The following is a 24,620-nucleotide window of genomic DNA, read 5'->3' as shown; positions in this document are numbered from 1 at the left end:
AATTTTTTCAATTGTTTCTTTTGTTTCGATTTCATTAATTTCCGCTCTGATTTTAATTATTTCTTGCCTTCTACTTCTTTTGCTATTGTTTTGCTCTTCTTTTTCTAGGATTTTGAGATGAAATATGAGATCATTTATTTGTTGGTTTTTTCTTTTTTTAAGGAATGAGCTCCAAGCAATGAATTTTCCTCTTAGGACTGCTTTCAATGTGTCCCATAGATTCCGATATGTTGTGTCTGTGTTTTCATTTAACTCTAAGAAGTTTTTAATTTCCTCATTAATGTCTTCTATAACCCATTGATCATTCAGTAACCTATTGTTCATTCTCCAAATGATGCATGATTTTTCCTTCCTTCTTTTATCGTTGATTTTCAGTTTCATTCCATTATGATCAGATAAGATGCATGGTATTATCTCTACTCCTTTATATTGTCTAAGAGTCGCCCTGTGACATAATATATGATCTATTTTTGAGAAGGATCCATGTGCTGCTGAGAAAAAAGTGTAACTACTTGATGTTGGGTGGTATATTCTATATATGTCAATTAAGTCTAGGTTGTTAATTGTGTTATTGAGTTCTATACTTTCCTTATTTAACTTTTGTTTGGAAGATCTGTCCAGTGGTGAGAGAGGTGTGTTGAAGTTTCCCATGATTATTGTATGGTGGTCTATTAGACTCTTGAACTTGAGAAGAGTTTGCTTGATGAACGTAGCTGCACCATTGTTTGGGGCATATATATTTATGATTGTTATGTCTTGTTGGTGTATGGTTCCCTTGAGCAGTATGCAGTGTCCCTCTTTATCCCTTTTGATTAACTTTGGCTTGAAATCTATTTTATTAGATATGAGTATGGACACTCCTGCTTGTTTCTGCAGTCCATATGAGTGGAATGATTTTTCCCAGCCTTTCACCTTCAGTCTATGTATATCTTTTCCTATCAAATGCGTCTCTTGTAGGCAACATATTGTTGGGTCTTGTTTTGTGATCCATTCAACTAGCCTGTGTCTCTTAATTGGTGAGTTTAAGCCATTAACATTTAGGGTTATTATTGAGATATGGTTTGTTCCTCCAGCCATATTTGTTTATTAATGTTACTAAACCTGATTTGTTTTCCTCTTTGATTACTTTCCCCCCTTTACTGTCCTACCTCCCACTGATGGTTTTCAATGTTGTTTTCGATTTCCTCTTCCTGTAATGTTTTGCCAAGGATTTTTTGAAGAGATGGTTTTCTAGCTGCGAATTCTTTTAACTTTTGTTTATCGTGGAAGGTTTTAATTTCATCTTCCATCCTGAAGCTTAATTTCGCCGGATACACGATTCTTGGTTGGAACCCATTTTCTTTCAGTGTTTGAAATATGTTATTCCAGGATCTTCTAGCTTTCAGAGTCTGTGTTGAGAGATCAGCTGTTATCCTGATTGTTTTACCCCTAAATGTAATCTGCTTTCTTTCTCTTGTAGCTTTTAAAATTCTCTCCTTATTCTGTATGTTGGGCATCTTTATTATAATGTGTCTAGGTGTGGATCTCTTATGATTTTGCACTTTTGGCGTCCTGTAGGCTTCTAGGATTTGGGATTCTGTTTCATTCTTCAAGTCTGGGAAGTTTTCTCGTATTATTTCGTTGAATAGATTGTTTATTCCTTTGGTTTGGAGCTCTGTGCCTTCCTGTATCCCAATGACTCTTAAGTTTGGTCTTTTAATGTTATCCCATATTTCTTGGATGTTCTGTTCATGGTTTCTTAGCAGGCTTGCTGAGCTGTCTCTGTTCTTTTCAAGTTGAAATACTTTGTCTTCATTGTCTGATGTTCTATCTTCTAAGTGATCTACTCTGCTGGTAGTATTGTCAATTGAGGTTTTAAGTTGGTTTATTGCTTCCTGCATTTCTAGGATTTCTATTTGTTTGTTTTTTATTACCTCTATCTCCCTGTGAAATTGGTCTTTTACTTCCTGGATTTGTTTATGTAGTTCCTTGTCAAAGTGATCTTTCATTGTCTGGTTTTGCTGTCTCATGTCTTCCTTGAGACTCCAGATCATCTGAACATGTATATCCTGAACTCTTTATCAGACATTCCATCTGTTGCAGCTATTACCTCTTCTAGAGTTGAGTTGACCTGTATTGCTTGTGGTCCTTTCTTTCCTTGTCTTTTCATACTACTCGCGTTTCTTTCTGCTTGGTGAAACTGTTATGTTTTTGAAATTTTCCCCCTATTTATTTATATTGCTCTTGTATAGTTGGGAGATCTCTCTTGCAGGGTGGGTAGTGGCTGTGCTCCTCCTCTAATTAGGGTGATCTATCTACCACGCTGGTTGGTCGCAGGTCTGCCCACCCTGCGGGCGCGGGTGGCGGCTCTACTCTGCCCCCACTCCAATTGTGGTGACGTAACTACCACGCCCTCGGGTCGTTGGACCTGATCCGGATGTGGGCGGCAGCTCTGCTCCGCCCCTACTCCAATTGGTGTGACTTGTCTACCACGCTGGTCGGCCTCTAAGCCTGTTCCGCCGGTGGGTCGCAGATCTGTCTACCTTGCGGGCTCGGGCAGCAGTTCTGCTCAACCCCCACTCCCAGCGGGGGTACCTAACTGCCTCTCCAACGGGTTGCTGGGCCTTTTCCGGACACGGGCGGCGGCTCTGCTCAACTCCCACTCCAACAAGTGTGACGTGACTGCCTCGATGCTACTTGTCCACCACACTGGCAGGCTGCCGGGCCTGTCCTGCCAGTGGGTCGCAGGTCTGCTTACCTTGCAGGCTCAGACGGCGGCTCTTCACAGCCCCCACTCCAAATGGGGTGACTTGGCTACCGCGCCGTCGGGTCGCTGGTCCTGTTCCAGGCGTGGGCGGCTACTCTCCTCGGCCCCAGCTGCAGTTGGGGTGTCGTGATACCACGCCGGCGGGTCACTTGGCCTGCTCTGGGCGCAGGTGGCAGCTCCACTCTGTCCCCCAGGCCCCCACAGCACCCAGCAGGACCCGGACTGAGAAGCAGTCCCTGTAGGTTCCCCAGCCCTGGGCCAAAGCAGCTTCGGGAGCCAGAACCCGGCCTCTCCGATCCCAGCCACGCTCTCCTAGGAGCAGGCTCCACAGAGCGACCCCCGCAGGTTCCCGAGCCCCAGGCCAAAGCAGCCCCGGGAGCCCGAGCCCAGTCGCTCCAAACTCTCTCGGCTTGGTGCATGCTCTGCTAGGAGCAGGGTCAAAGACGCAGTCCCCGTGGGCTCCCCAGCCCTGGGCCAAAACTGTTCCGGGAGTCAGAGCCCCGCCGCCCCTCAGCGCACGTTCCACTTGGAGCTGGCGTCGGCACGCAGTCCCCGCAGGTTCCCCCGCCCTGGGCCAAAGCGGCCCGGGGAACCAGAATCCGGCCGCTCAAAGTCCGGCGCACGCCTTGCCAGGAGCGAGCCCCGAAGAGTATTCTCCTCAGGTTCTCCAGTCCCGAGCCTGAGCAATCTGTCTGCGAGACGCAGGCAAATACCAGCCTGGAATCACCTGTTCCGTAGTTGAATGAGCTGAGATCAGTAGAAAACAGGGATCATTACATCAGCTCTCCAAGATGGTGGCTGCTGTCCTCCTCCCTGGTCCGACCGGTGTCGAGAATCGAACTGGACCGCTTCTCTCCTCTGTCTCAAAGCCGGAACTCAGCACTAAGCACGGCCAGTGCACCGCTGGCAGGAGCCCCCAGAAACTGCATCGCTGTACTCCCGCTCCGGTACCTCGGTTCCTCGCCGCTACTCAGCGCACGCCCCAGACTCCATCCGCGGGGTGGTCCGCCGAGCATGTTCTGCTCGTTCCAGAAGTTTTTGTATGTTGTATTAATATTATCATTTGTTCCTAAGAATTATTAAATTTATCCCTTGATTTCTTCTGCTATCAGTTCATCATTCAAAACTATATTATTTTATCTCCAGGTGTTAGATTTTTTTTTTGTGTGTATGTGTGTGTGTGAGGTGCTGGGGATTGAACCCAGGGACTTGTGCATGTGAAGCAAGCACACTACCAATTGAGCGATATCCCCAGCCCTTAGAGTAGTTTTTGTTTTTTATCTTGTTGATTTCTGATTTCATTCCATTATGACCTGATAGGATGCAAGGAATTCTGTTTTTTAAAATATTTAAGATTTGCTTTGGTATATTTTAGAAAATGTTCTGTATGCTGCTGAGAAGAAAGTGAATTCAGTTGTTGATGGATGAAATGTTCTGTAGATGTCTGTTAGGTCCATTTGATGAATATTATTTTTTAGTTCAGAAGAATCTTAGTTTTTATCTGGATAATTCATTTAGTGGTAAGAGGAGAGCTGTGTTGAAACCACCCAGTTATTATTGTATAGTGGTCTATTTGAATTTTAAATTGAGAAGTGTTTATGTATGTGGGTGCACTATTGTTTGGAGACAGATATTTACAATCATTATTTCTTTTTAAAAATATTTTTCTTTTTTAAATTTTTAGTTATACATGACAGTAGACTGTTCTTTGGCAGAATATACACGCATAAAGTATAATTTATTCTATTTAGGTTCCCACTCTTGTGGTTGTACATGATGCAGTTACTCTGGTCATGTATACAAATGCAGGGCTCTTTAGTTGACTATTCTTCTAGTGCAATTCATTCATATGATGGTTTTCATTTTTATTCTCCATTTCTTCTTCATGAAATATTTCATTGAGTATGTTTTTTAGTGCAAACTTTGTGAATTTGTTCAATTTCTGCTTATCATGGAAAGTTTTAATTTTCAGTTTTGAAGAATAATTTTTCTGGGCATAGTACTCATAGTTGGCACCCATTTTCTTTCAGAGCGTGGCATATATTATTCCAAGCCTTCCTGGCTTTTAGGGTCTGGGTTAAGATAAAGTTGAAATTTGCATTTGTTTACCTCTGAATATAACCAGCTATTTTTCTCTTGCAGCTTTTAAAATTCTGCATATTAGGCATTTTCATTATAATGTGTCTTGGAGAAGAAGATGTATTCTAATTTTTCTATTTGGAGTTCTGTGTGCCTCTTGTTGAATTTCCATCTTGTTCCTATGATTTGGAAATTTTTCTAATTTTATTTTATTGCAAAGATTGTATATCCTTTTAGTTTGTATTTTAGAACTTTCATCTACCCTAATTCTTTTTTTTAATATTTATTTTTTAGGTGTAGATGGACACAACCCAATATCTTTATTTTTTAATGTGGTGCTGAGGATCGAACCTGGGCCCTGCCCCTGCTAGGCGAACATTCTACCGCTGAGCCACAATCCCAGCCCTACCCTGATAATTCTTAAAATTTGTGTCAAAGATTTCTTGAATATTCTGGTCATGATCTCTTAATATTTTTTCTTTATGGTTAACTTTATTTTTAAGATTATATACTTTGTCTTCAAGGCCTGAAACTCTATCTTCACAGTAGTCTAATCTACTCTATCTAATGATGCTTTCCATTGAATTTTTAATTTGGTTTATTTAGTCTTTCCAGAATTTCTATTTGGTTCTTTTTCAGGATATCTTTATGTATTTATTGAGGTGGTTTTTCACTTCCTTTATTTTATCTCTAATTTCACTCCTCCTTTTTTCCTGTAGCTCATTGAACTTTCTAAGTTCTTTCTCTGACATTTCTTCCACTGTGGTGTTAATGGAGTCAGTTGTTGCAGTGTTGTGGGCTGTTTGGGGTAGTTTGTTCTCTTGCTTTTTCATATTGCTTGTAAAAACAGGAATGCTTAACTTTTTCTTTTTTCCATTGGTATGATTTAAATTACTTTCTGTATATGTCAGTCTAAGGACTTAACTTGCCTTTATTTTCTTTGATATTAATATTTAAAAAATATTTTTAAATTTGATCTAATTAGTTTAACATGACAGTAGAATGCATTTTGACACATTGTACACAAATAGAGCACAACGTCTCATTCTTCTTGCTATACACAGTCAGAGTCATACCAGCAGTGTAATCATACATGTATACAGGGTAATAATGTCTGTCTCAATCTACCGTCCTTCTCATCCCCATAGCCCCTCCTTTCACTCTCCTCCTCACAATTCAAATTCCTTCATTCTTTCCTACCCCCTCACCCCCAATATGGATCAGCATCTGCTGATCCAAGGAAACATTGGGCCTTTGGTTTTTTGGGATTGGCTTATTTCACTTAGCATGATATTCTTTAGTTCCATTCATTTCCATGCCATAATTTTAAAAAACTGGGAGCAAACTACCCTTCCAGCTGCACAACCATGCCATAATTTCATTCTTTAAGGCTGAGTAATATTCCACTGTGTATATGTACCACTTTTTATTTATTTATTCATTCATCTATTGAATTCATCTTGTTGGTTCCATAGTTAAGTAATTGTGAATTGTGCTGCTATAAACATTGATGTGGCTGTGTCACTATAGTATGCTTATTTTACATCCTTTGGGTAAAAACTGAAGAGTAGTATAGCTGGGTCAAATGGCTGTTCCATTCCAAGTTTTCCGTGAAATGTCCATACTGCTTTCTAGAATGGTTGCACCAATTTGCAGTCCTACCAGTAGTGTATGAGTGTACCTTTCCCTCAACATCCTTGCCAACACTTATTATTGCTTGTATTCTTGATAATTGCCATTCTGACTGGAGTGAGATGAAATCTTAGAGTAGTTTTGATTTGCATGTCTCTAATTGGTAGAGGTGATGAACATTTTTTCATACGTTTGTTGATCTATTGTATTTCTTCTGCAAAGTGTCTGTTCAGTTCCTTAGCCCACTTATTGATTGGGTTATTTGTTTTTTTGTTGTTAAGTTTGATTAGTGTTGTATCTCAGGTGTGTGTGGTAAAGATTCTTTTCAACTCTGTAGGCTATCTCTTCACGTGATATTAATATTTAATACATATGAATATTTGAGTATTTAGTATATATTCATATGTATTAAATGTTAATATATTATTAGTGACATAATTTGTAGATTAAAATACTCAAATATTATTTAAATATTTGTTCAAATAATATTCATCCTATATGTATAGTTGATGGGCTATTATGAGACTGTGGGGCTTCTTTACTGTTGCTTCGTGGTGATGGTTAGTACCTACAAGTAAACTAAAAGAAGTAGCTTGAACTCCCAATAATCCAGAGCTTTCTCACAATGAAATAGTAGGCATCTTTAGGGAATTAATTCTGTTTAAGCTCTAAGAGTCTAATCTATGCACTTTTCTAATTGGACCACAAAGCAGGTTTGTTCCTAAGTTTTGTTTTGGTATTATTTGTGTTTTCATACTTGACAATTTATACTTAAATTTTGTATTCTCTCTCTCTCTCTCTCTCTCTCTCTCTCTCTCTCTCTCTCTCTCTCTCATTTTTGTTTTTGTGGTGTTGGGGATTGAATCCAGGGCCTTGTGCATGTGAGGCAAGCACTCTTCCAACTGAGCTATATCCCCAGCCCCTCAGATTTTGTATTCTGATAAGCACTGGCTGATGATTCAAAATACTAGTCAAATATTCCATTTAAGCACTATCTGACACTCTTTATTGCTTTAACAAATGCCAGTTATCTTTTCATCTTTATGTAATTGTGCTATAAAAAGTTAATAATAAAAATTAAAAAATATTTAAAGCCCAGTAGTCACTGATAGTTCTTATGACTTCCTTTCTCTCATCCCAGCATTCCTTTCCTCATATGAAGGCTGCTCCTATTCTAATCATCTGTGGTACAAGAAGGAATGATATGACTCAAGGGATGATTAGATAAGTTATTTCTTTTTCTACTGGTGCTTCTGACTATAATCAATATTATTTAAAAATACTTTAATACCTTTTAGAGTCATAAACTCAAACATAAATTTTTCAAAGTAGTTCTAAGTTTTGATTAATGTATTTCAAAAGGAGACCCTACAGACTTTTAGGTCTTTAAGGTAAATCATACCTTTAATTTACAACTTCGAGGGTAGGGAGTTTTAGGATAGGACATTGTTTTATCTATTGGAAAGAACTGATGTAGCAGTTGGTAATATGAGGTTATAGAGTAAACGCTGCCAGAACCTTGTCAGTAGTTAAAGATTTTTATTTTTTACTTTTTAGAAAATAATCTTGCTCTTTCATGGGAAAGTGGGAGGGAGGGTTGTCCAGGCAGGAATTGAGAGGGTGTCAGAAGCGAAGATCTCTGTAGGCTCTGTTGACTCAGGCCTCCTAGATCTCTGGTTGTGCAGCTGGAAGGGTAGTTTGCTTCCAGTTTTTAAAAATTTTTAAAATTTTTATTTTTTATTTAAATTTTTACATAAATAGAGTCACAGCATTCATGCAATCATACACGTACATAGGGTAATAATGCCTATCTCGTTCCACCATTTTTTCTACCCTACGACCCCTCCCCTCCCCTCACTCCCCTCTGCCCAATCCAAAGTTCCTCCATTCTACCCCCCAGCCCCCAATTATGGATCAACATACACTTCTCAGAGCAAACATTTTGGCCTTTTGTTTTTTGGGGACTTGCTTACTTCACCCCAGGTGTGAAACATGGCCACAGTGCCAAGCACATAGCAGGGGGCAGATACCTTCAAGTAGGTGGATAGTGGCCATAGGACCTCTGAGCATAACAAGGACAGCTTTAGGCCCAGAGTTCCCAGGGTCAGGGCTGCCCAGGTGAAGCCCAGAAACACCTGTTTGTATAGTCATTGTGCTAATTTTGTCATAGTTATTCTTTGCTTCTACCCTGGCTGAGGTTCTTAAGCTTCTGTTTCTTTCCAGGTAGATCTAGGCAGGATCTCACTGAAAGGAAGGGGGGGAAAAAGCTGTGTGTGTATTTAAGAGTTATAATTTGGCCCACAGGTTCATAACAATTAACATATCTATGTGAAATTATTTTATATTGAATTATTTATAATTTGAATCATTATTTGATATTATTTATATTTTATGATTATTTTATATCAAATATATATATTTCATAATTCTAAATTAAGTTTTCTTAGTAAATTTTTTTTCATCTAAAACTTCCAGTATGAAACTAAAACTCTTCAATAATATGTTTATTTAGAGTTTTCAAATACAGTTTAGTCTCCATTAGCTATGGTAACTGATTGCTGGGCAGTAAGAGGAAAAAGGAGATCACGGTGATCCTTAAATCTAGCTTAGGTTTAATTTAAAATAGCATTAGTCAAAGATATACTGAATGGACTCCATTCAAATTTTACTTATTTTATCACACTCAATATTTAGGACTTCTTTTTTTTCCCCCTAAATATACTACCCCAAAATATAAAAATAATTGAAGTACTATAATGAGAATGTATTATTGTTTACATTCTTGGTGAAAGATAGCTCAGATATGGTAATTTGTTGAAAGAGCTTGTTATTATTGTTTAATTGTTAGCTGAGTTCTTTTTTTTTTCTTTTTGGTTTTTGGTACTGGGGCACTGAACTACATCCCCAGCCCTTTTTATTTTTTATTTTGAGACAGGATCTTGCTAAGTTATTTAGAGCCTTGCTAAGTTGATGAGGCTGGCCTGCTATTTGCAATCCTCCTGCTTTAGCTTCCCCAGTCAGTGAGATTACAGGCATGCACCACCGTCCCCAGGTGTTTGCTGAGTTCTAAAGGAGGGAAGATGGAATCTAGTAAGAAAGAAGGCATTCTAGCTACAGGTTTCCTTCTCTCTTTCTTGCCTAAATCCCCTGCATTTAAGTCCTGAGTTCTCTCTTCTGACTTCTAAAAGACAAGAGTATCCCCTTAACCTACTCGACTCTTGTCATACGTACTCCCTTTTGTGTGGGGCTGTTAGCAGAAGCACAGGGGCCAGCTTCTTTGGGGTTGTACATCAGCTTGCTAATAGCAAGGGATGGTCCTTCATTTCAGGGGACCCAGTTTCAGTTCATAAAACAGTACAAAATGATACATGCATATAATTTTATATTTGTTGAGTAACAGTATTTTTTAATTTAAATTTTTATTTTTATCAAATTAATCTTGTATATAGTTTAAAGAGTAAAACAGTAGGTAGGCTTATGAAAAACATAAGTTTCATACCTCCATTGTTCTCCACTTTCAGTTTCCATTCCTCTGAGGTAACTACTTTTAACTCTTATTGATGTTTGCTTTGATATTTAACTTTATATTTCTATAAAACGTGAATATTCTTCCATATTTTCAATTTTCACCTTTAGATATAATATACTAGCCTCTACTTATTTATTTCTATTGCATGCTTTTCCCACACAACATCCACTCATTCCTTCCCCTTTTCTATTATTTTAGGTTCAGCATACTTTATTTTTTTCTACAGCTTTTTTTTATAACTGATCTTTATTTTTCTTTATAGCACATTTTAGTATATTTTTTGTTGTTTATGGTCTGTCTTACATGGCGGGGAATTTTATTGTGTTCATTGCTGTCTCCCAATGCCTTGGATAGTGCCTGGTATAAAGGAGCTGCTAAATGAAGATTTGATGAATCGACAAATGAAAAAATAGTTAATAATTGCCTCATAAATCAGATAAGCTTATTGTGATTAACTTATGCTTAGCTAGTATGATGACTTTATGGAATTAGCCAAGTAAGTTATGAAATTCTGCCAGAACTGAAAATCTCTCATTATGTTCTTTTAAGTCAAGAATTTCATTATTCTTTTCTAAGAGGCATCTTTTTTTTCCTAAGATGCTTCTTCTGTCTTCCGTGCTAAAGAAATTATTTTTTAGATTTTCTGTTCATAGTCATCCCCTTGGATGTCGTTTAACATCATCCTTGGGATTCCTTCTACTTCTCTTCTATCTTGAATCACTTTTTTATTAATCTGTTGCTTTTTTCTTTTGATTTATTCCATTGTAAAGAAGCTTCTTAGTTGTTATATGTCAGAGGAAAATTTAAAACTTGCATTCTGAAAATGTTTTTTTGATCTCCACACTTTTTCCTGGTTCACGTAGCTGTTCATTCAGTCCTAGAATCTGGGAAGACATTTGATTCCTAACCTTTGTATGTGGTCTGTGGTTTTCTCTGTATCCCCAAGTTTGAAGTCATAGGCAAATATAATAAATGGTTCACTGATGTTACATTGTAATATCTGGTAAAATAATAACATATATGTTTTTCCATACTGTGTGGACACTGTCGAATCTTTTCTTTGTTTTGAAATTTTGTGATGATGTGCCTGGCATGAGTTGCTTTTCATTGATTTTGCAGGGCAGTTATTGAGCTCTTTCAAGTTTTAATTTGTAAGAAATTCCTTTCTGGGGAATTTTGTTTTATATTATTGCTTTGTTGATTTCTTCCTTTATATTTTCTACACTCTCTTTTTGGAACTTCCATTATTTATATGTTGGGATTCCTGGATTGATTTTCTGATCTTTTCTCTACTTCAATTCATTTTTATTGTTTTGTCTGACTTTCTGATAGATTTATATAACTATAGTTTTCAATCCTTCTATATATGTTTATTTTAACTTTAGCTATTTTATATTGGAATATCCTTGATCCATAAGAGAATGTACAAAGGTTAACACTATAATTGTCTCTGTTCTATTCTGGAGAAAGAAAATGATTGTTCAGACAGAATAAGGCTGGGTGTATCAGTGAAAAAAATTATCTATCTATTATCTATCTATCTATCTATCTATCTATCTATCTATCTATCTATCTATCTATATCCTTGTTTAAACTAGCCTGAATTCAGTGTGGATTTGGTTATATTGATTCATCTCATCTTCTGCATTCTAGCTTAAAAATCTACTACATTTATCAGGAAGGTCTCAGATTAAAAATAGTGACACAACTTGGGAGGCTGAGGCAGGAAGATCACAAGTTCATCCAGCCTTATCAATTTAGTAAGGCCCTCAACAATTTAGTGAGACCCTGTCTCAAAATAAAAAATAAAAAGGGTTAGGGATGTGGCTCAGTGGTTTAGTGTCCCTGGGTTTAATCCCCAGTACCTCCAAAAATACTGACAACAATTTAATTTGAATTAAAATTATTCATTTGAGGGATTATCTCAGTAAATTTTAAACAACAATACTTCCAAGCTGCTTTTTACTTTATGTCCATACAAGAATGTAAACATTGTTTAATACCAGCCAGAGCTATGGGATATGGCACATGTCTGTAAATTCCAGCAACTCAAGAGCCTAAGGCAGGAGGATTGTAAATTCAAAGCCAGCCACAACAATTTACTGAGACTGTCTCAAACAACAACAACAAAAAGAAACCATCCTGAGCAATATTTAAATAGGAAGGACATTTTTTCAAAAGAAATTCATTTGTCTTCAAAGTGAATATGAATTTTTTTTATCATTATTCCTTTCGGATTTTAATGCTATCACCTGGTTCTACCTGTGTGGACATTCAGAAATAAGACATTTGTTTCATTTCTCTTTAGTACCCTAATTTTAAAATGATTTGTTAGGACTGTTTTCTCAGACTTGAGGCTGAATCTGAGCTAACTAGACTGTGGTAGGTAGATTTTGTTCATCAAAAATAATGGTGAGTTGGGCCAGGCACGGTGGCACATGCCTGTAATCCCAGTAGCTCTGGAAGGTGAGGCTGGAGGATAGTGAGTTCATGGCCAGCCTCAGCAACTTATCAAGATCCTGAGCAATTTAGTGAGCTCCTGTCTCAAAATAAAATTAAAAAAAGGGTTGTGGATGTGGCTCAGTGGTTAAGTATCCCTTGGTTCAATCTCTGGTACCCCTTCCCACCCCCCCACCCCCCAAAAGTTGAGTTGGGCATGTGGTGCTCAACTATTTATGTTGAAGCAGGAGAATGCAAGTTTGAGTTTAGTCTTAGCCACTTAGAACCTGTTTCACAATAAAAAATAAAAAAATGGCTGGAAATGTAGCCCCAGTGGTAGAGCGTTTGCCCAATATGTGTGAGGCCCTTGGCTTAATTCTCAGTGCCGCCAAAACAAAACAAAAACCCCCAAAACCACATCAACCAAATCTACTTGCTTATAACCTTAGACATAGCACAAATACCTACTATCAAAGGGGAAGTATTACTCCTTTAACGTTTGTCATTTAAGAATGTGCAGTCCTTTTAATTTGAAAAAAAAAAAAAGGGAAGGTGGGCTTTAAAAAGCCTTTTGGCTTGAAAACATGATATATAGTACTTCATCAGCCACTTGTGTTAAAGGTGTATAATAGCAGTTGATGAAAGCATATTAAAAACCAGCTCTGACATTTTCAACTTTTCAGATTAGAGAGAGAATATTTCTCCAGAACCAAGACACTAAATGAAGAGATTGAGGAACAGAAGAAAGTAATTATAGACCTTTCAAAGAGACTCCAGTATAATGAAAAAAGTTGCAGTGAATTACAGGAAGAACTTGTAATGGTAAGGATATAAAAGAAAACCCTATGGCAGTTACTTTATTGGGTCATATTTGATGCATAGCAGGTTCTCCCCAACCTCACTACATACACTGGGATAATAGTATGAGAGTAATTTTAGTGACATTGATATGAAATTTCAAAACTGGAAATGCTTATTACATCAAAGATACACATAATAAAGCCTCTCTGATTTGGAATAATTGGGGAATCTAACTGAATTATTAAAAATTTTGAGTCAAAGAATATTTTAAAATATATTTAGGGTTTTTTCATTTTTACTTGAAGTAACTAAAACAGTATTATCTAGGCAGAGGAGTAGCTGGGTTCATGATCAGTAAATCTGCTGATTTTAAAGACCTCCTTTTATAATCATTTTATACCTGATCATTCTGTCTCCTTGGTCTGTTCTTATCAGCCTGCCTTTTACTAAAAATTAATCAGTGTCTTCTGCTGCTTTCAGAATGATATCTTGTTATAGAATCGAAGGCCTTTTTCCCTTTGGTTTCATGTTAACTCTTCTAGCTGCTGCTTTTGTGTTGGCCCTTTATCTGTCTTGGTTCAGTCAATCAGAATGCTTGTAGCTTTTTAAAGATTTTCATATCTTATATTTATTCAGGCTGTAATTATTTTGACACATGTTGACTAAAATGTTCTTTCTTTTCCACTAACAAATACATCCTATAATGCTCAGCCCTGACATCTTGTAATCTGTGAAATTTTTCTGTTTTTCTTAATGCACCCATCTAAGTCAGAATTCTGTCCTTCCCCAACTATTTCTTTAGTACTCATTTATCATGTTTATTATAATACTCACCAAACTCTGATGTGTATTATTTCTTCCCAGAGACTCAATGCAGTGAGATTAACTTACTTATCCTGATTTTACTATAGTACTTACTTCAATAAATGTTTGTTTAATTAATTTATTTTGTTGATGCAAAATGCTCCCAACTCTGCAGTTTGCTGGGATCCTCAGCAGGGAGGACATTAAAATTTATATTAGTACCTAATACCTCTTTGTCTTGTTCTCCACAGAGACTCAACTACTTCATTTTCAGTTATGTCCCACAACTCTTAATGATTTCAATTATTGAGGAAAATGGACATTATTTTTTCTTCTCAAAAGAGGTGGAAACTCTGGGTTATACTAAAGTGGCCAGATCAGTGCTGCTCAGATAGAAAGTTAGTGATGAGATTAAGTTAAAATTTAACCATTTTCAAATGGTCCAGTAGTATATATAGTCTCCATTCATCTTAAGATGTTCGGTGTGTTTGCACTCTGGGATTGATACGTTTCTACTCTGTGGTTTGTTCAGTTGTAGTTGGAGTATTTTCAATGTGGAATTTTAAAAAGTTAAGAGCTCTTTGTAGTGTACTCTAGTGTGTAGTCACTGTTATGCGTTACTCTAAACTTCATGGGTTGCCCTGTTTTTTTTTTTCCCCCTCTCTTTGTCACTGAGTGACATCTCCAGCTCCTATCCTACTTCTTAATAAGAGGATGAATCAATGGTGGAGACAAATATGTTAGGCATATTGAGTTGAATACTGAATTTGGTCAGCTTGCTTATTAGACATCATTCATAATAGTTTGGAAAGTTTCCTAGAATTACAACTAAGAGTGCAAAAATTAAGAGTCATCACCAATAAAAGTTGAATGAGTTTTCTTAATTCTGCCTTTTTAGAACTCTAGTGAGTGGATGAGACTGTTTTAATTTACCCAGAGTTGTGTGGGTGTTTTGTGACTAAAATGTTTTACTTGGTGCCAATAGATTGCTTTTTTTTTTTTTTTTGGTGGACACAACCTCTTTATTTTATTTTATTTTTTTATGTGGTGCTGAGGATCGAACCCAGCACCCCGCGCATGCCAGGAGAGCACACTACCGCTTGAGCCACATCCCCAGCCCAGCTTTTTTTTTTTTTTTAATATTTTTTAGTTGTCAATGTACCTTTATTTTATTTATTTATATGTGGTGCTGAGAACTAAACCCAATGCTTTGCGCATGCTAGGCAAGAGCTCTACCACTGAGCCACAACCCCAGTTCCTAGCTTTCTATTTTTACTTTTTGTGTTTAATGCAGATTAGAATTGCTGTTATTTGCCTGGCGTGGTGGTGCATACCTGTAATCCCAGCAGTTTGGGAGGCTGAGAAAGGAAGATTGTGAATTCAAAAGCAGCCTGAGCAATAGCAGGTGCTAAGAAACTCAGTGAGACCCTGTCTCTAATAAAATACAAAATTGAGCTGGGGATGTGGCTCAGTGGTTGAGTGCTTCTGAGTTCAATCCCTGGTACTAAAAAAAAAAAGAAAGAGAAAAAGAAAAATTGTTGTTATATTTTGATCATAAAATGAAATTTAAAAAGCATTTAATGAAAATTTATTGACTACAAATATTGTTACTTTAGTAAGTATGATGTTTATTTTTTCTTAAAAAATAATTACTTTTTTTAAGTACGTTTTTTCATATACATATATAGATGTATATGAAAGGCTATAGATTAGTGGTCTTTATGGGAAAAGATTTTAAAAATTTATTATGTTTCTTAGAAACTCATATTTATTTTTCATAATCTTAGTTCCATTTTGCTTTAGTGTCTGCAGAAGAACAGCTCAAGACCACTCTGGTTGTTCCTACCCACTCAGTGGCTTGAACAGTGGGATGCAGACTAGTCTTCAGTGGCTGGCTGGGCACTGTAATCTTCAGTGATCTTCAGGGATCTGCTAGGATCTTCAGGGATCTGCTGGATAGGCACAGAGAGCACCTGATTACTTCCAGTACAGTCTGTGAACTCAGTTTGAGTAGCAGTCCATTAAAGTTTTATTTTTTTAAATTTATTTATTTATTCTAATTTGTTACATATGACAGCAGAATGCATTTCAATTCATAGTACACATTTAGAGCAAATTTTTTCATGTCTCTGGTTGTACAAAGAAGTAGTGTCACACTATTAGTGTCTTCATACATGTAATTGGGTAATGATGTCCATGTGATTCCACTATCTTTCCTACTCCCCTGCCCCCTCCCTTACCCTTCCTCCCCTTGTTCTATCTGAAGTTCCTCCATTTCTCCCCCCCCCGCCCCCGCACTCCAACCATTATGGACCAGCATCCTAATATCAGAGAAAACATTTGACATTTGGTTTTTTGGGATTCGTTAACTTCACTTAGCATAATATTCCACAACTCTATCCATTTATCTGCAAATGTCATGATTTTATTCTCTTTTAATGCTGAGTAATATTTCATTGTGTATATGTACCACTTTTTTTTTTTTTTTTATCCATTCATCTACTTAAGGGCATCAGGGTTGGTTCCACAGTTTAGCTATTGTGAATTGTGCTGCTATTAACATTGATGTGGTGGTGTCCCTGTAGTATGGTGTTTTTAATTTCTTTGGGTATAAACCAAGGAGTGGGATAGCTGGGTCAAATGTTGGTTCCATTCCAAATTTTCCAAGGAATCTCCACACTGCTTTCCAGATTGGCTGCACCAATTTGCAGTCCCACCAGCAATGTATGAGTGTGCCTTTCCCCGCACATCCTTGCCAACATTTATTGTTGTTTGTATTCTTGATAGCTGCCATTCTGACTGGAGTGAGACGAAATCATAAAATAGTTTTGATTTGCATTTCTCTTATTGCTAGAGATGTTGAACAGTTTTTCATAAGTGTGTTGATTGATTGTATATCCTCTTCTGAGAAGTGTCTGTTCAGTTCCTTGGCCCGTTTATTGATAGAGTTATTTGTTTTTTTGGTGTTAAGGTTTTTGACTGCTTTATGTATCCTAGAGATTTGTGCTCTATCTGATGTGCTTGTGGTAAAGATTTGCTCCCAAATTGTAGGCTCTCTATTCACCTCACTGATTATTTCTTTTGCTGAGAAGAAGCTTTTTAGTTTGAATCCATCTCATTGATTGATTCTTGCTTTTAATTCTTGTGCCATAGGAAGTCAGGGCCTAATTCAACATGATGGAGATTTGGGCCTACTTTTTCTTCCATTAGGTGCAAGGTCTCTGGTTTAATTCCTAGATCCTTGATCCATATCAAGTTGAGTTTTGTGCATGGTGAGAGATAGTGATCTAATTTCATTTTGTTACATGTGGATTTCTAGTTTTCCCAGCACCATTGTTGAAGAGGCTATCTTTTCTCTATATATTATGTTTTTATTTAATATGAGATAACTATAATTATGCATGTTTGTCTCTGTGTCTTCTATTCTGTACCATTAGTCTACCAGTCTGTTTTGGTGCCAATTGTTACTCTTGCTCTGTAGTATAGTTTAAGTTCTGGTATAGTAATGCCACCAGTTTCACTCTTCTGCTTTAGCTATTCTGAGTCTCTTATTTTTCCAGATGAACTTTATGACTGCCTTTTCTTTTTCTTTTTTTTTAATATTTATTTTTTAGTTTTAGGTGGACACAGTATCTTTATTTTGTTTTTATGTGGTGCTGAGAATCAAACCCAGTGCCTCACGCATGCTAGGCGAGTGTGCTACCACTTGAGCAACATCCCCAGCCCCATATGACTGCTTTTTCTATTTCTATGAGGAATGTCATTGGGATTTTGATTGGAATTGCATTGAATCTAGATAGTGCTTTGGTAGTATGATCATTTAGACAATATTAATTCTGCCTATCCAAGAAAAAGGTAGATCTTTCCATCTTCTAAGGTCTTTTTAAATTTCTTTCTTTAGTGTTCTGTAATTTTCATTGTAGAAGTCTTTCACCTCTTTCATTAAGTTGATTCCCTAATATTTTAATTTTTTTGATGTTATTATAAATGGGGTGGTTTTCCTAGTTTCTCTTTCTGAGGATTTGTCACTGATGTACAGAAATGCCTTTGATTTATGGATGTTGATTTTATATCCTGCTACTTTGCTGAATTCATTTATTAGTTCTAGAAGATTTTTGGTGGAGCTTTTTGGGTCTTTTAGGTATAGAATAATATCATTGTTAAATAGAGCTAATTTGAGTTGTTCTTTTCCTATCCCTATTCCTTTAATTTCTTTTGTCTAATTGCTCTGGGTAGTTTCAAGAACTATGTTAAATAGAAGTTGTGAAAGTGGGCATAGAGGGAATGCTTTCAATTTTTCTCCATTTAGAATGGTGTTGGCCTGGGACTTGGCATAGATAGCTTTTACAATGTTGAGATATGTTCCTGATAGTCCTAGTTTTTCTAGTTTTTTGAACATGAAGGGGTGCTGTATTTCATCAAATGCTTTTTCTGCATCTATTAAGATGAACATATGAGTCTTATCTTTGAGTCTACCGATGTGATGAATTAAATTTATTGATTTCCATATGTTGAACCAACCTTGCATCCCTGGGATGAACCATACTTGATCATGGTGCATTATGTTTTTGGTATGTTTTTGTATTTGATTTGCCAGATTTTATTGAGAATTTTTGCATCTATGTTCATTAGAGATACTGGTTTGAAGTTTTCTTTCTTTGATGTGTCTTTTCCTGGTTTTGGAATCAGGGTGATATTTGCTTCATAGTATGTATTTGCAAGTGTTCCCTCTTTTTCTATTTCATGAAATAGTTTGAGGAGTATTGGTGTTAGTTCTTCTTTAAAGTTCTTGTAGAACTCAGCTGTGTATCCATCCAGTCCTGGGCTTTTCTTGGTTGGTAGGCTTCTGATGGTATCCTCTATTTCCTTGCTTGATCTGTTTAAATTGTGTTTATCATTCTGATTTAGTTTGGGCATATCATATGCCTTTAGAAATTTGCTAATGCCTTTGATATTTTCTATTTTATTGCAGTACAAATTTTCAAAATAATTTCTAATTATCTTCTGTTTCTGTAGTGTCTGTTATGATCTTTTCTTTTTCATCATGGTTGTTAGTAAATTGAGTTTTCTCTCTCCTTCTCTTTGTTATCATGGCTAATGGTTTATCAATTTTATTTATTTCTCTCAAAGAACCAACATTTTTGTTATTTTTTAAAGTTTTTTTTGTGTATTTATAGAAGGACAGCATGCACTTATTTTATTTGCTTATTTTTTTGTATGTGGTGCTAAGGATTGAATCCAGTGCCTCATGCGTGCTGGGCAAGTACTCTGCCACTGAGTCCCACCCCCAGCCCCCCAAAAAACAACTTCTTATTTCGTCAATTTTTTAATTGTTTCTTTTGTTTCAATTTCATTGATTTCAGTTCTGATTTTAATTATTTCCTGTCTTTTACTGCTTTTGGGGTTGATTTGTTCTTCTTTTTCTAGGGCTTTGAGATGTAATGTTAGGTCATTTATTTGTTGACTTTTTTTTTCTTTTAAGGAATGAACTCCATGCAATCAACTTTCCTCTTAGAACTGCCTTCATAGTTTTCTATGAGTTTTTGATATGTTCTATCAGTGTTCTTATTTACCTTTAAGAATTTTTTAATTTTCTCCTTGATGTCTTTTGCATCCCATTTTTCATTCAAAAGCATATTATTTAGTCTCCAGGTGTTGGAGTATCTTTTATTTTTATTTTATCATTGATTTCTAATTTTATTCCATTATGATCTGATAGAACGCAGGGTAGTATCTCTACTTTTTTGTATTTGCTAAGAGTTGCTTTGTGGCATAGTATATGGTCTGTTTTAGAGAAGGACCCATGTACTGCTGAGAAGAAAGTGTATTCGTTCATTGAGGGATGAAATAATCTATATATAGTCTGTTAAGTCTAAGTTATTGATTGTATTATTGAGTTCTATGTTTCTTTGTTCAGCTTTTGTTTGGAAGATCTATCCAGTGGTGAAAGAGGTGTGGTAAAGTCACCCAGAATTATTGTATTGTGGTCAGTTTGAGTCTTGAACCTGAAAAGAGTTTGTTTGATGAATGTAGATGCTCCATTGTTTGGGGCATATGTATTTATAATTATTATGTCTTGTTGATGTATGGGTCCCTTGAGCAGTATGAAATGTCCTTCTTTATCCCTTTTGATCAAATTTGGCTTGGAGTCTACTTTTTTGATATGAAGATAGAAACCCCTGCTTGCTTCTGCAGTCCATATGAGTGGTATATTTTTTCTGAATCTTTCACTCTCAGTCTGTGGATGTCTTTTCCTACGAGATGATTCTCTTGAAGGCAGCATATTGTTGGGTCTTTTTAAAAAATTCAATCTGCCAGTCTATGTCTTTTGATTGGTGTGTTTATGCCATTAACATTCAGGGTTATTATTGAGACACGATTTGTATTCCTGGTCATATTTGTTCATTTTTGATATTTAACTTGAGTTGGTTTCTCTTTTGATTAGTATTTCCTTTAATTTAATACCTCCCTTTGCTGATTTTCATTTTCTCCTCAGGAATATTTTGCTGAGGATGTTCTGTAGTGCAGGTTTTCTGTTGTAAAGTTGCTTAGGGCCTCCCTAAGTTGCTGAAACTGGCCTTGAACTTGTGATCCTCCTGTCTCAGCCTTTGAGCTAACAGCTTGTTTTCTAGTTTAGGTCATGTTCTGGGCCATTATTCAAATTTTGGTTTTTATTTTCTTGTTGCATTGAAAGAGAAAATTAAAGCCACTTTCCTCATGAGTTTTCTACTGAGATCACAATGTTACTAATAAAATACTAAGACTTCAGGACATTTGACACTTAAAAATACCACTTGTAAAATTTGAAATAGTATAGACTTAGCTGAAAGAGCCTTTAGTGATAATTGAGTCCAGGATAAACAAAGTGTTAAAATAAATCCCAAGTCTTTTGGGGATATTTAATAAATACAAACCAAGTTTACTTTGACTTTAATTATAGTTAAATTCTTCCTAATTAATGTCTGGATTTAAAAGGTAGGATTTATAAATTAGTGATATATAGTAAATATTTTTCCACATTTTTTATTGGTGCATTATAATTGTACATATTAATGGATTTGTTGTTACACATTTGTACATTCACACAGTATAATAATGATTTTTAATGTCATAATTCATAGATTTTTAAAATAGGATACCTGAGGATTTAACAAAATTAATTTTATATTCTCACAAACAGGTGAACACAGTACATGAAACTTGACAGAATTTGACTTAAAAATTGTGAATAAAAATTGAGCTTGTCATTTAAAAGTCTATGAATTTAGTAATATTTAATCAACAATTAAATAAAACTGAATTTTCAGTTTAAAATTCCTAGTGATCATGTGTATTGAAGTTCATCAGAAGCTGAATAGATCAAGTTGGGTCTTTTAGACATAACTCTGAGTTTTGATATCTGCTTCTCTTGAATCAGGGGAGCTTTCATTTTCAAATTGGTATTATTAGGACTTGCTTTGTGCTTTCTTCAATGAAATTTTCGTAAGTCCATCATTTCTTGAGATTTGCTTTTCTGCCACTCAGTAATATTTAGCTATAGCTCTAGGAGAGATCACATATTGAAAAGGGAATTCTAGTTCTCATGAGATTTGTGCAAAGAATGTTTTATTCTCTAAAGAACTTGTGATTGAAAATGGTCAAGTGTATATTTTCCTCCTGTACTTTAGGAGCTTAACTGTTTATATAATAATAGTGACTGCTAGCATCAGATAGGATTTTGAAAAGTGCATTGATTGTTATGCTTTGTGGTGATTTTAATGTTTCTTAAGAATAATTTTGCTTCAAATGATCTGTTAGATTTGCTTTAGAACATGTTTCTGATTTGCAGGTGTTCCAAACTAATGGACAGATAAATAGTATATTCTGCATTTTAAGAATCGTTGATTCCTGTTTTGCACCCAGTGTACTAATAAACATTGTTTTTGCTGATTCTTAATGGCCTTTAAAATTTAATACTATTAAATAGTATTCATCAAATGTGTGTCTTTATGTATTTTAGTGTTTATGGGTCCAGTTTCCTAAATTTATGATATAGCTTAAAGCTTTTATTTTTTATTTTTTTAGTTGTAAATGGACACAATACCTTTATTTTATTTATTTATTTTTATGTGGTGCTGAGGATTGAACCCAGTGCCTCAGTGCCTCACGTGTGCTAGGCAAGCACTCTACCACTGAGCCAAAACCCCAACCCTGGCTTAAAGCTTTTTTATTAAATTTTTTGAAATTTATTCTTACATAAATAGTAAAATTTTGAAAATTCAAATCCTATTTTGACTAGGGAAAAAATAAAATGAATGATAATAAGTGTGTGTGTGTATGTGTGTGTGTGTGTGTGTGTGTGAGAGAGAGAGAGAGAGAGAGAGAGAGAGAGAGAGAGAGAGAGGGAGGGAGAGGTGTTTATAAGTTATGGCCTATATTCATATTGAAAGATAGCATTTACTTAAAAATAAATGAATTGTTAAAGCCAAGTAAGGGAAGTAATATTTCATTATGAGAGATAAGCAAGTGGGATCATAAAATACTCATATATATGGAATCTGTATAGGCAAGCAAGGAAAGAACTAAGAGATACAGGCTATCATTAATATGATCAAGCAAAAACTGCAGATGGTTATTATTATAAAAACTGACTAGACCAAATTCAGGTCAGCTCAGCAAGCTCTCCTTGAGCCCTTCAAATACACTGAGTGTGTAATGGTAAGTAGGTAAAGATATGATGAAAAGGTGAGCTATGGAAGCAAAAGTATGTGATATTGATTATAGGTTTTAATGCTTTTTTTATTTAGAGTTTTTCATAATTGCTTAATGTATTCAAATAAAAAACTTGAAGCTTATTTGAATTCTAAAGTAGTCCTTGGTTCAGGGTAGGTGATCAGTTTTTCCTACTATTTTAACTTATTATTATAATTGTCCTTCATAGCTTTTATTGTTATGTGTGACTCAAGTTAACTTTTTCTTGATCAGTAAAGCCCATTTTCCAGTTTTTAGGTATAAATATGTATTTGCATATGCTGTTTTGTATGTTTCTTGCATTAGAAAATTTTATTTACAAGCCTTTCTGTTTGTGATTCTCAATATGAGCAAAAAAAAAAAGATGAGTTTTTGCAAATTCCAAGATGATCATGAAACATAAAAGAATAGCTTATTATGTTTAATCCAGAGATACATTCAATTCAGCAATATGAAAGATGTAGTGTATCAAGGTGGAAATAAAGGTAGTTTTTTTTGTCATCTGTTGATCTTTCTGGCTTAAGATATTTTATAACCAACCTTGATTCCTCATTAGTAATGCATTAAGATCTGGCATTCACAGTTTTCTGACCCTTTTTAAAAAAATATATTTTGGTATTTTTAGTCCTCTGTCTATACACTGGTTATAGATTGAACACCTCATCTAATAGTCCTTGGTTCAGGGTAGGTGATCAGTAAATGTTCATCTAAACATCATCTGGTAGTCATGATAGCATTAAGGGACTTTTACTAGTATTAATAAAATCAAATATAATTCAGTCTTCTGAATTCTTTTTCTCAGTCACAATATCCACCCCATCATAAGGAAGCAAATGCTTTATGTGAATATGCTTGAGGCAAAATAAAGAGTCCTTTCATCCTATAGTTTTATCTTTTAAACTTCTAGGGATATTTAGAATTATAGAATTTGTTGAATTAATGATTTAACATTTAACCTAAACTTATTCTTTAGGTCACACAATAAAACATTAGAAACAATATTTTATTTCTGGCACTTTGTTTTCAACCCAGTGGTTTTATTTATTTAATTCTTAGATTCTGCTTGAATTCTAGAATTCTCACATTAAAAGGCTACTAAGAAAACTCACATCTTTGGGAACAAATTTTAAATATAAGCACAATCCAGCACTTAAAACATATAGTTTTATTATATGAATGAAGAATGAAAGTTTCATTTGTAAATCCAGAATAATTTATTAGAAAAATTGCCAGTTATAAAACAAGCAATTTTTTTCACATTAGCTGAGTTTTTTTTTTAGTACATGCTCATATATTATTAGACTATTAGCCTGATATCTCAGGAGAATGTTATAAAAATTATTAATCTAAATAAGTCGTAGTAATTTCTAGGTATAGTTAGCTTCTTATAAAATCTAGTCAGTGATCAATCTTTTCTTTGCTCTTTGAATAATTTTATACTAGTCAATATTTTATGGATAATTTGACTTTAAATTGTAATGGTATTGAAATTTTAGCTCCTATTTTAATTTGGATTGAGCCCTTCCCTTTAAAGAGATTACTGTTGCATTAGAATTTAATTGAAACTTTTTATGTTAAGCTGTCTCCAAGAATGTAATTTATCAGACTTTCTCCACTTATAATTCCTTTAAACTTTTATACCTTGATATTGATGGGGACTTAGCCTCGGTTAACATAATAGAAAGAACATATATTTTGGAACATATATTTTGAACTTTCTTTTAATCCCAGCTCTCTCTCCCTCCCCCCTCATACTGGGGATTGAACCATATTTCCAGCCCTTTTATTTTGTGAGACAGAGTCCCTCACTAAGTTGCTTAGGGCTTCCCTAAGTTGCTGAAACTGATCTTGAACATGTGA

The 24,620-nt window shown here is 35.5% G+C and overlaps 1 protein-coding gene across 1 annotated transcript in view; it reads left to right on the top strand.

The window, feature by feature from the left end:
* The window catches only part of CCDC171 (coiled-coil domain containing 171), a 387,757-nt gene that overhangs the window by 95,158 nt on the left and 267,979 nt on the right, over window positions 1-24,620 (top strand). Inside the window, exon 8 of the mRNA XM_081262194.1 lies at window positions 13,109-13,247. Within this exon, the coding sequence (XP_081118320.1) occupies window positions 13,109-13,247 (139 nt within the window). The remainder of the gene's footprint in view (window positions 1-13,108; window positions 13,248-24,620) is intronic.

This window comes from Spermophilus citellus (genome assembly GCF_964194105.1).
Source record: "Spermophilus citellus genome assembly, chromosome: 2".
Lineage (NCBI taxonomy): Eukaryota > Metazoa > Chordata > Mammalia > Rodentia > Sciuridae > Spermophilus > Spermophilus citellus.
This window is presented reverse-complemented; position numbering and strand designations above follow the sequence as displayed.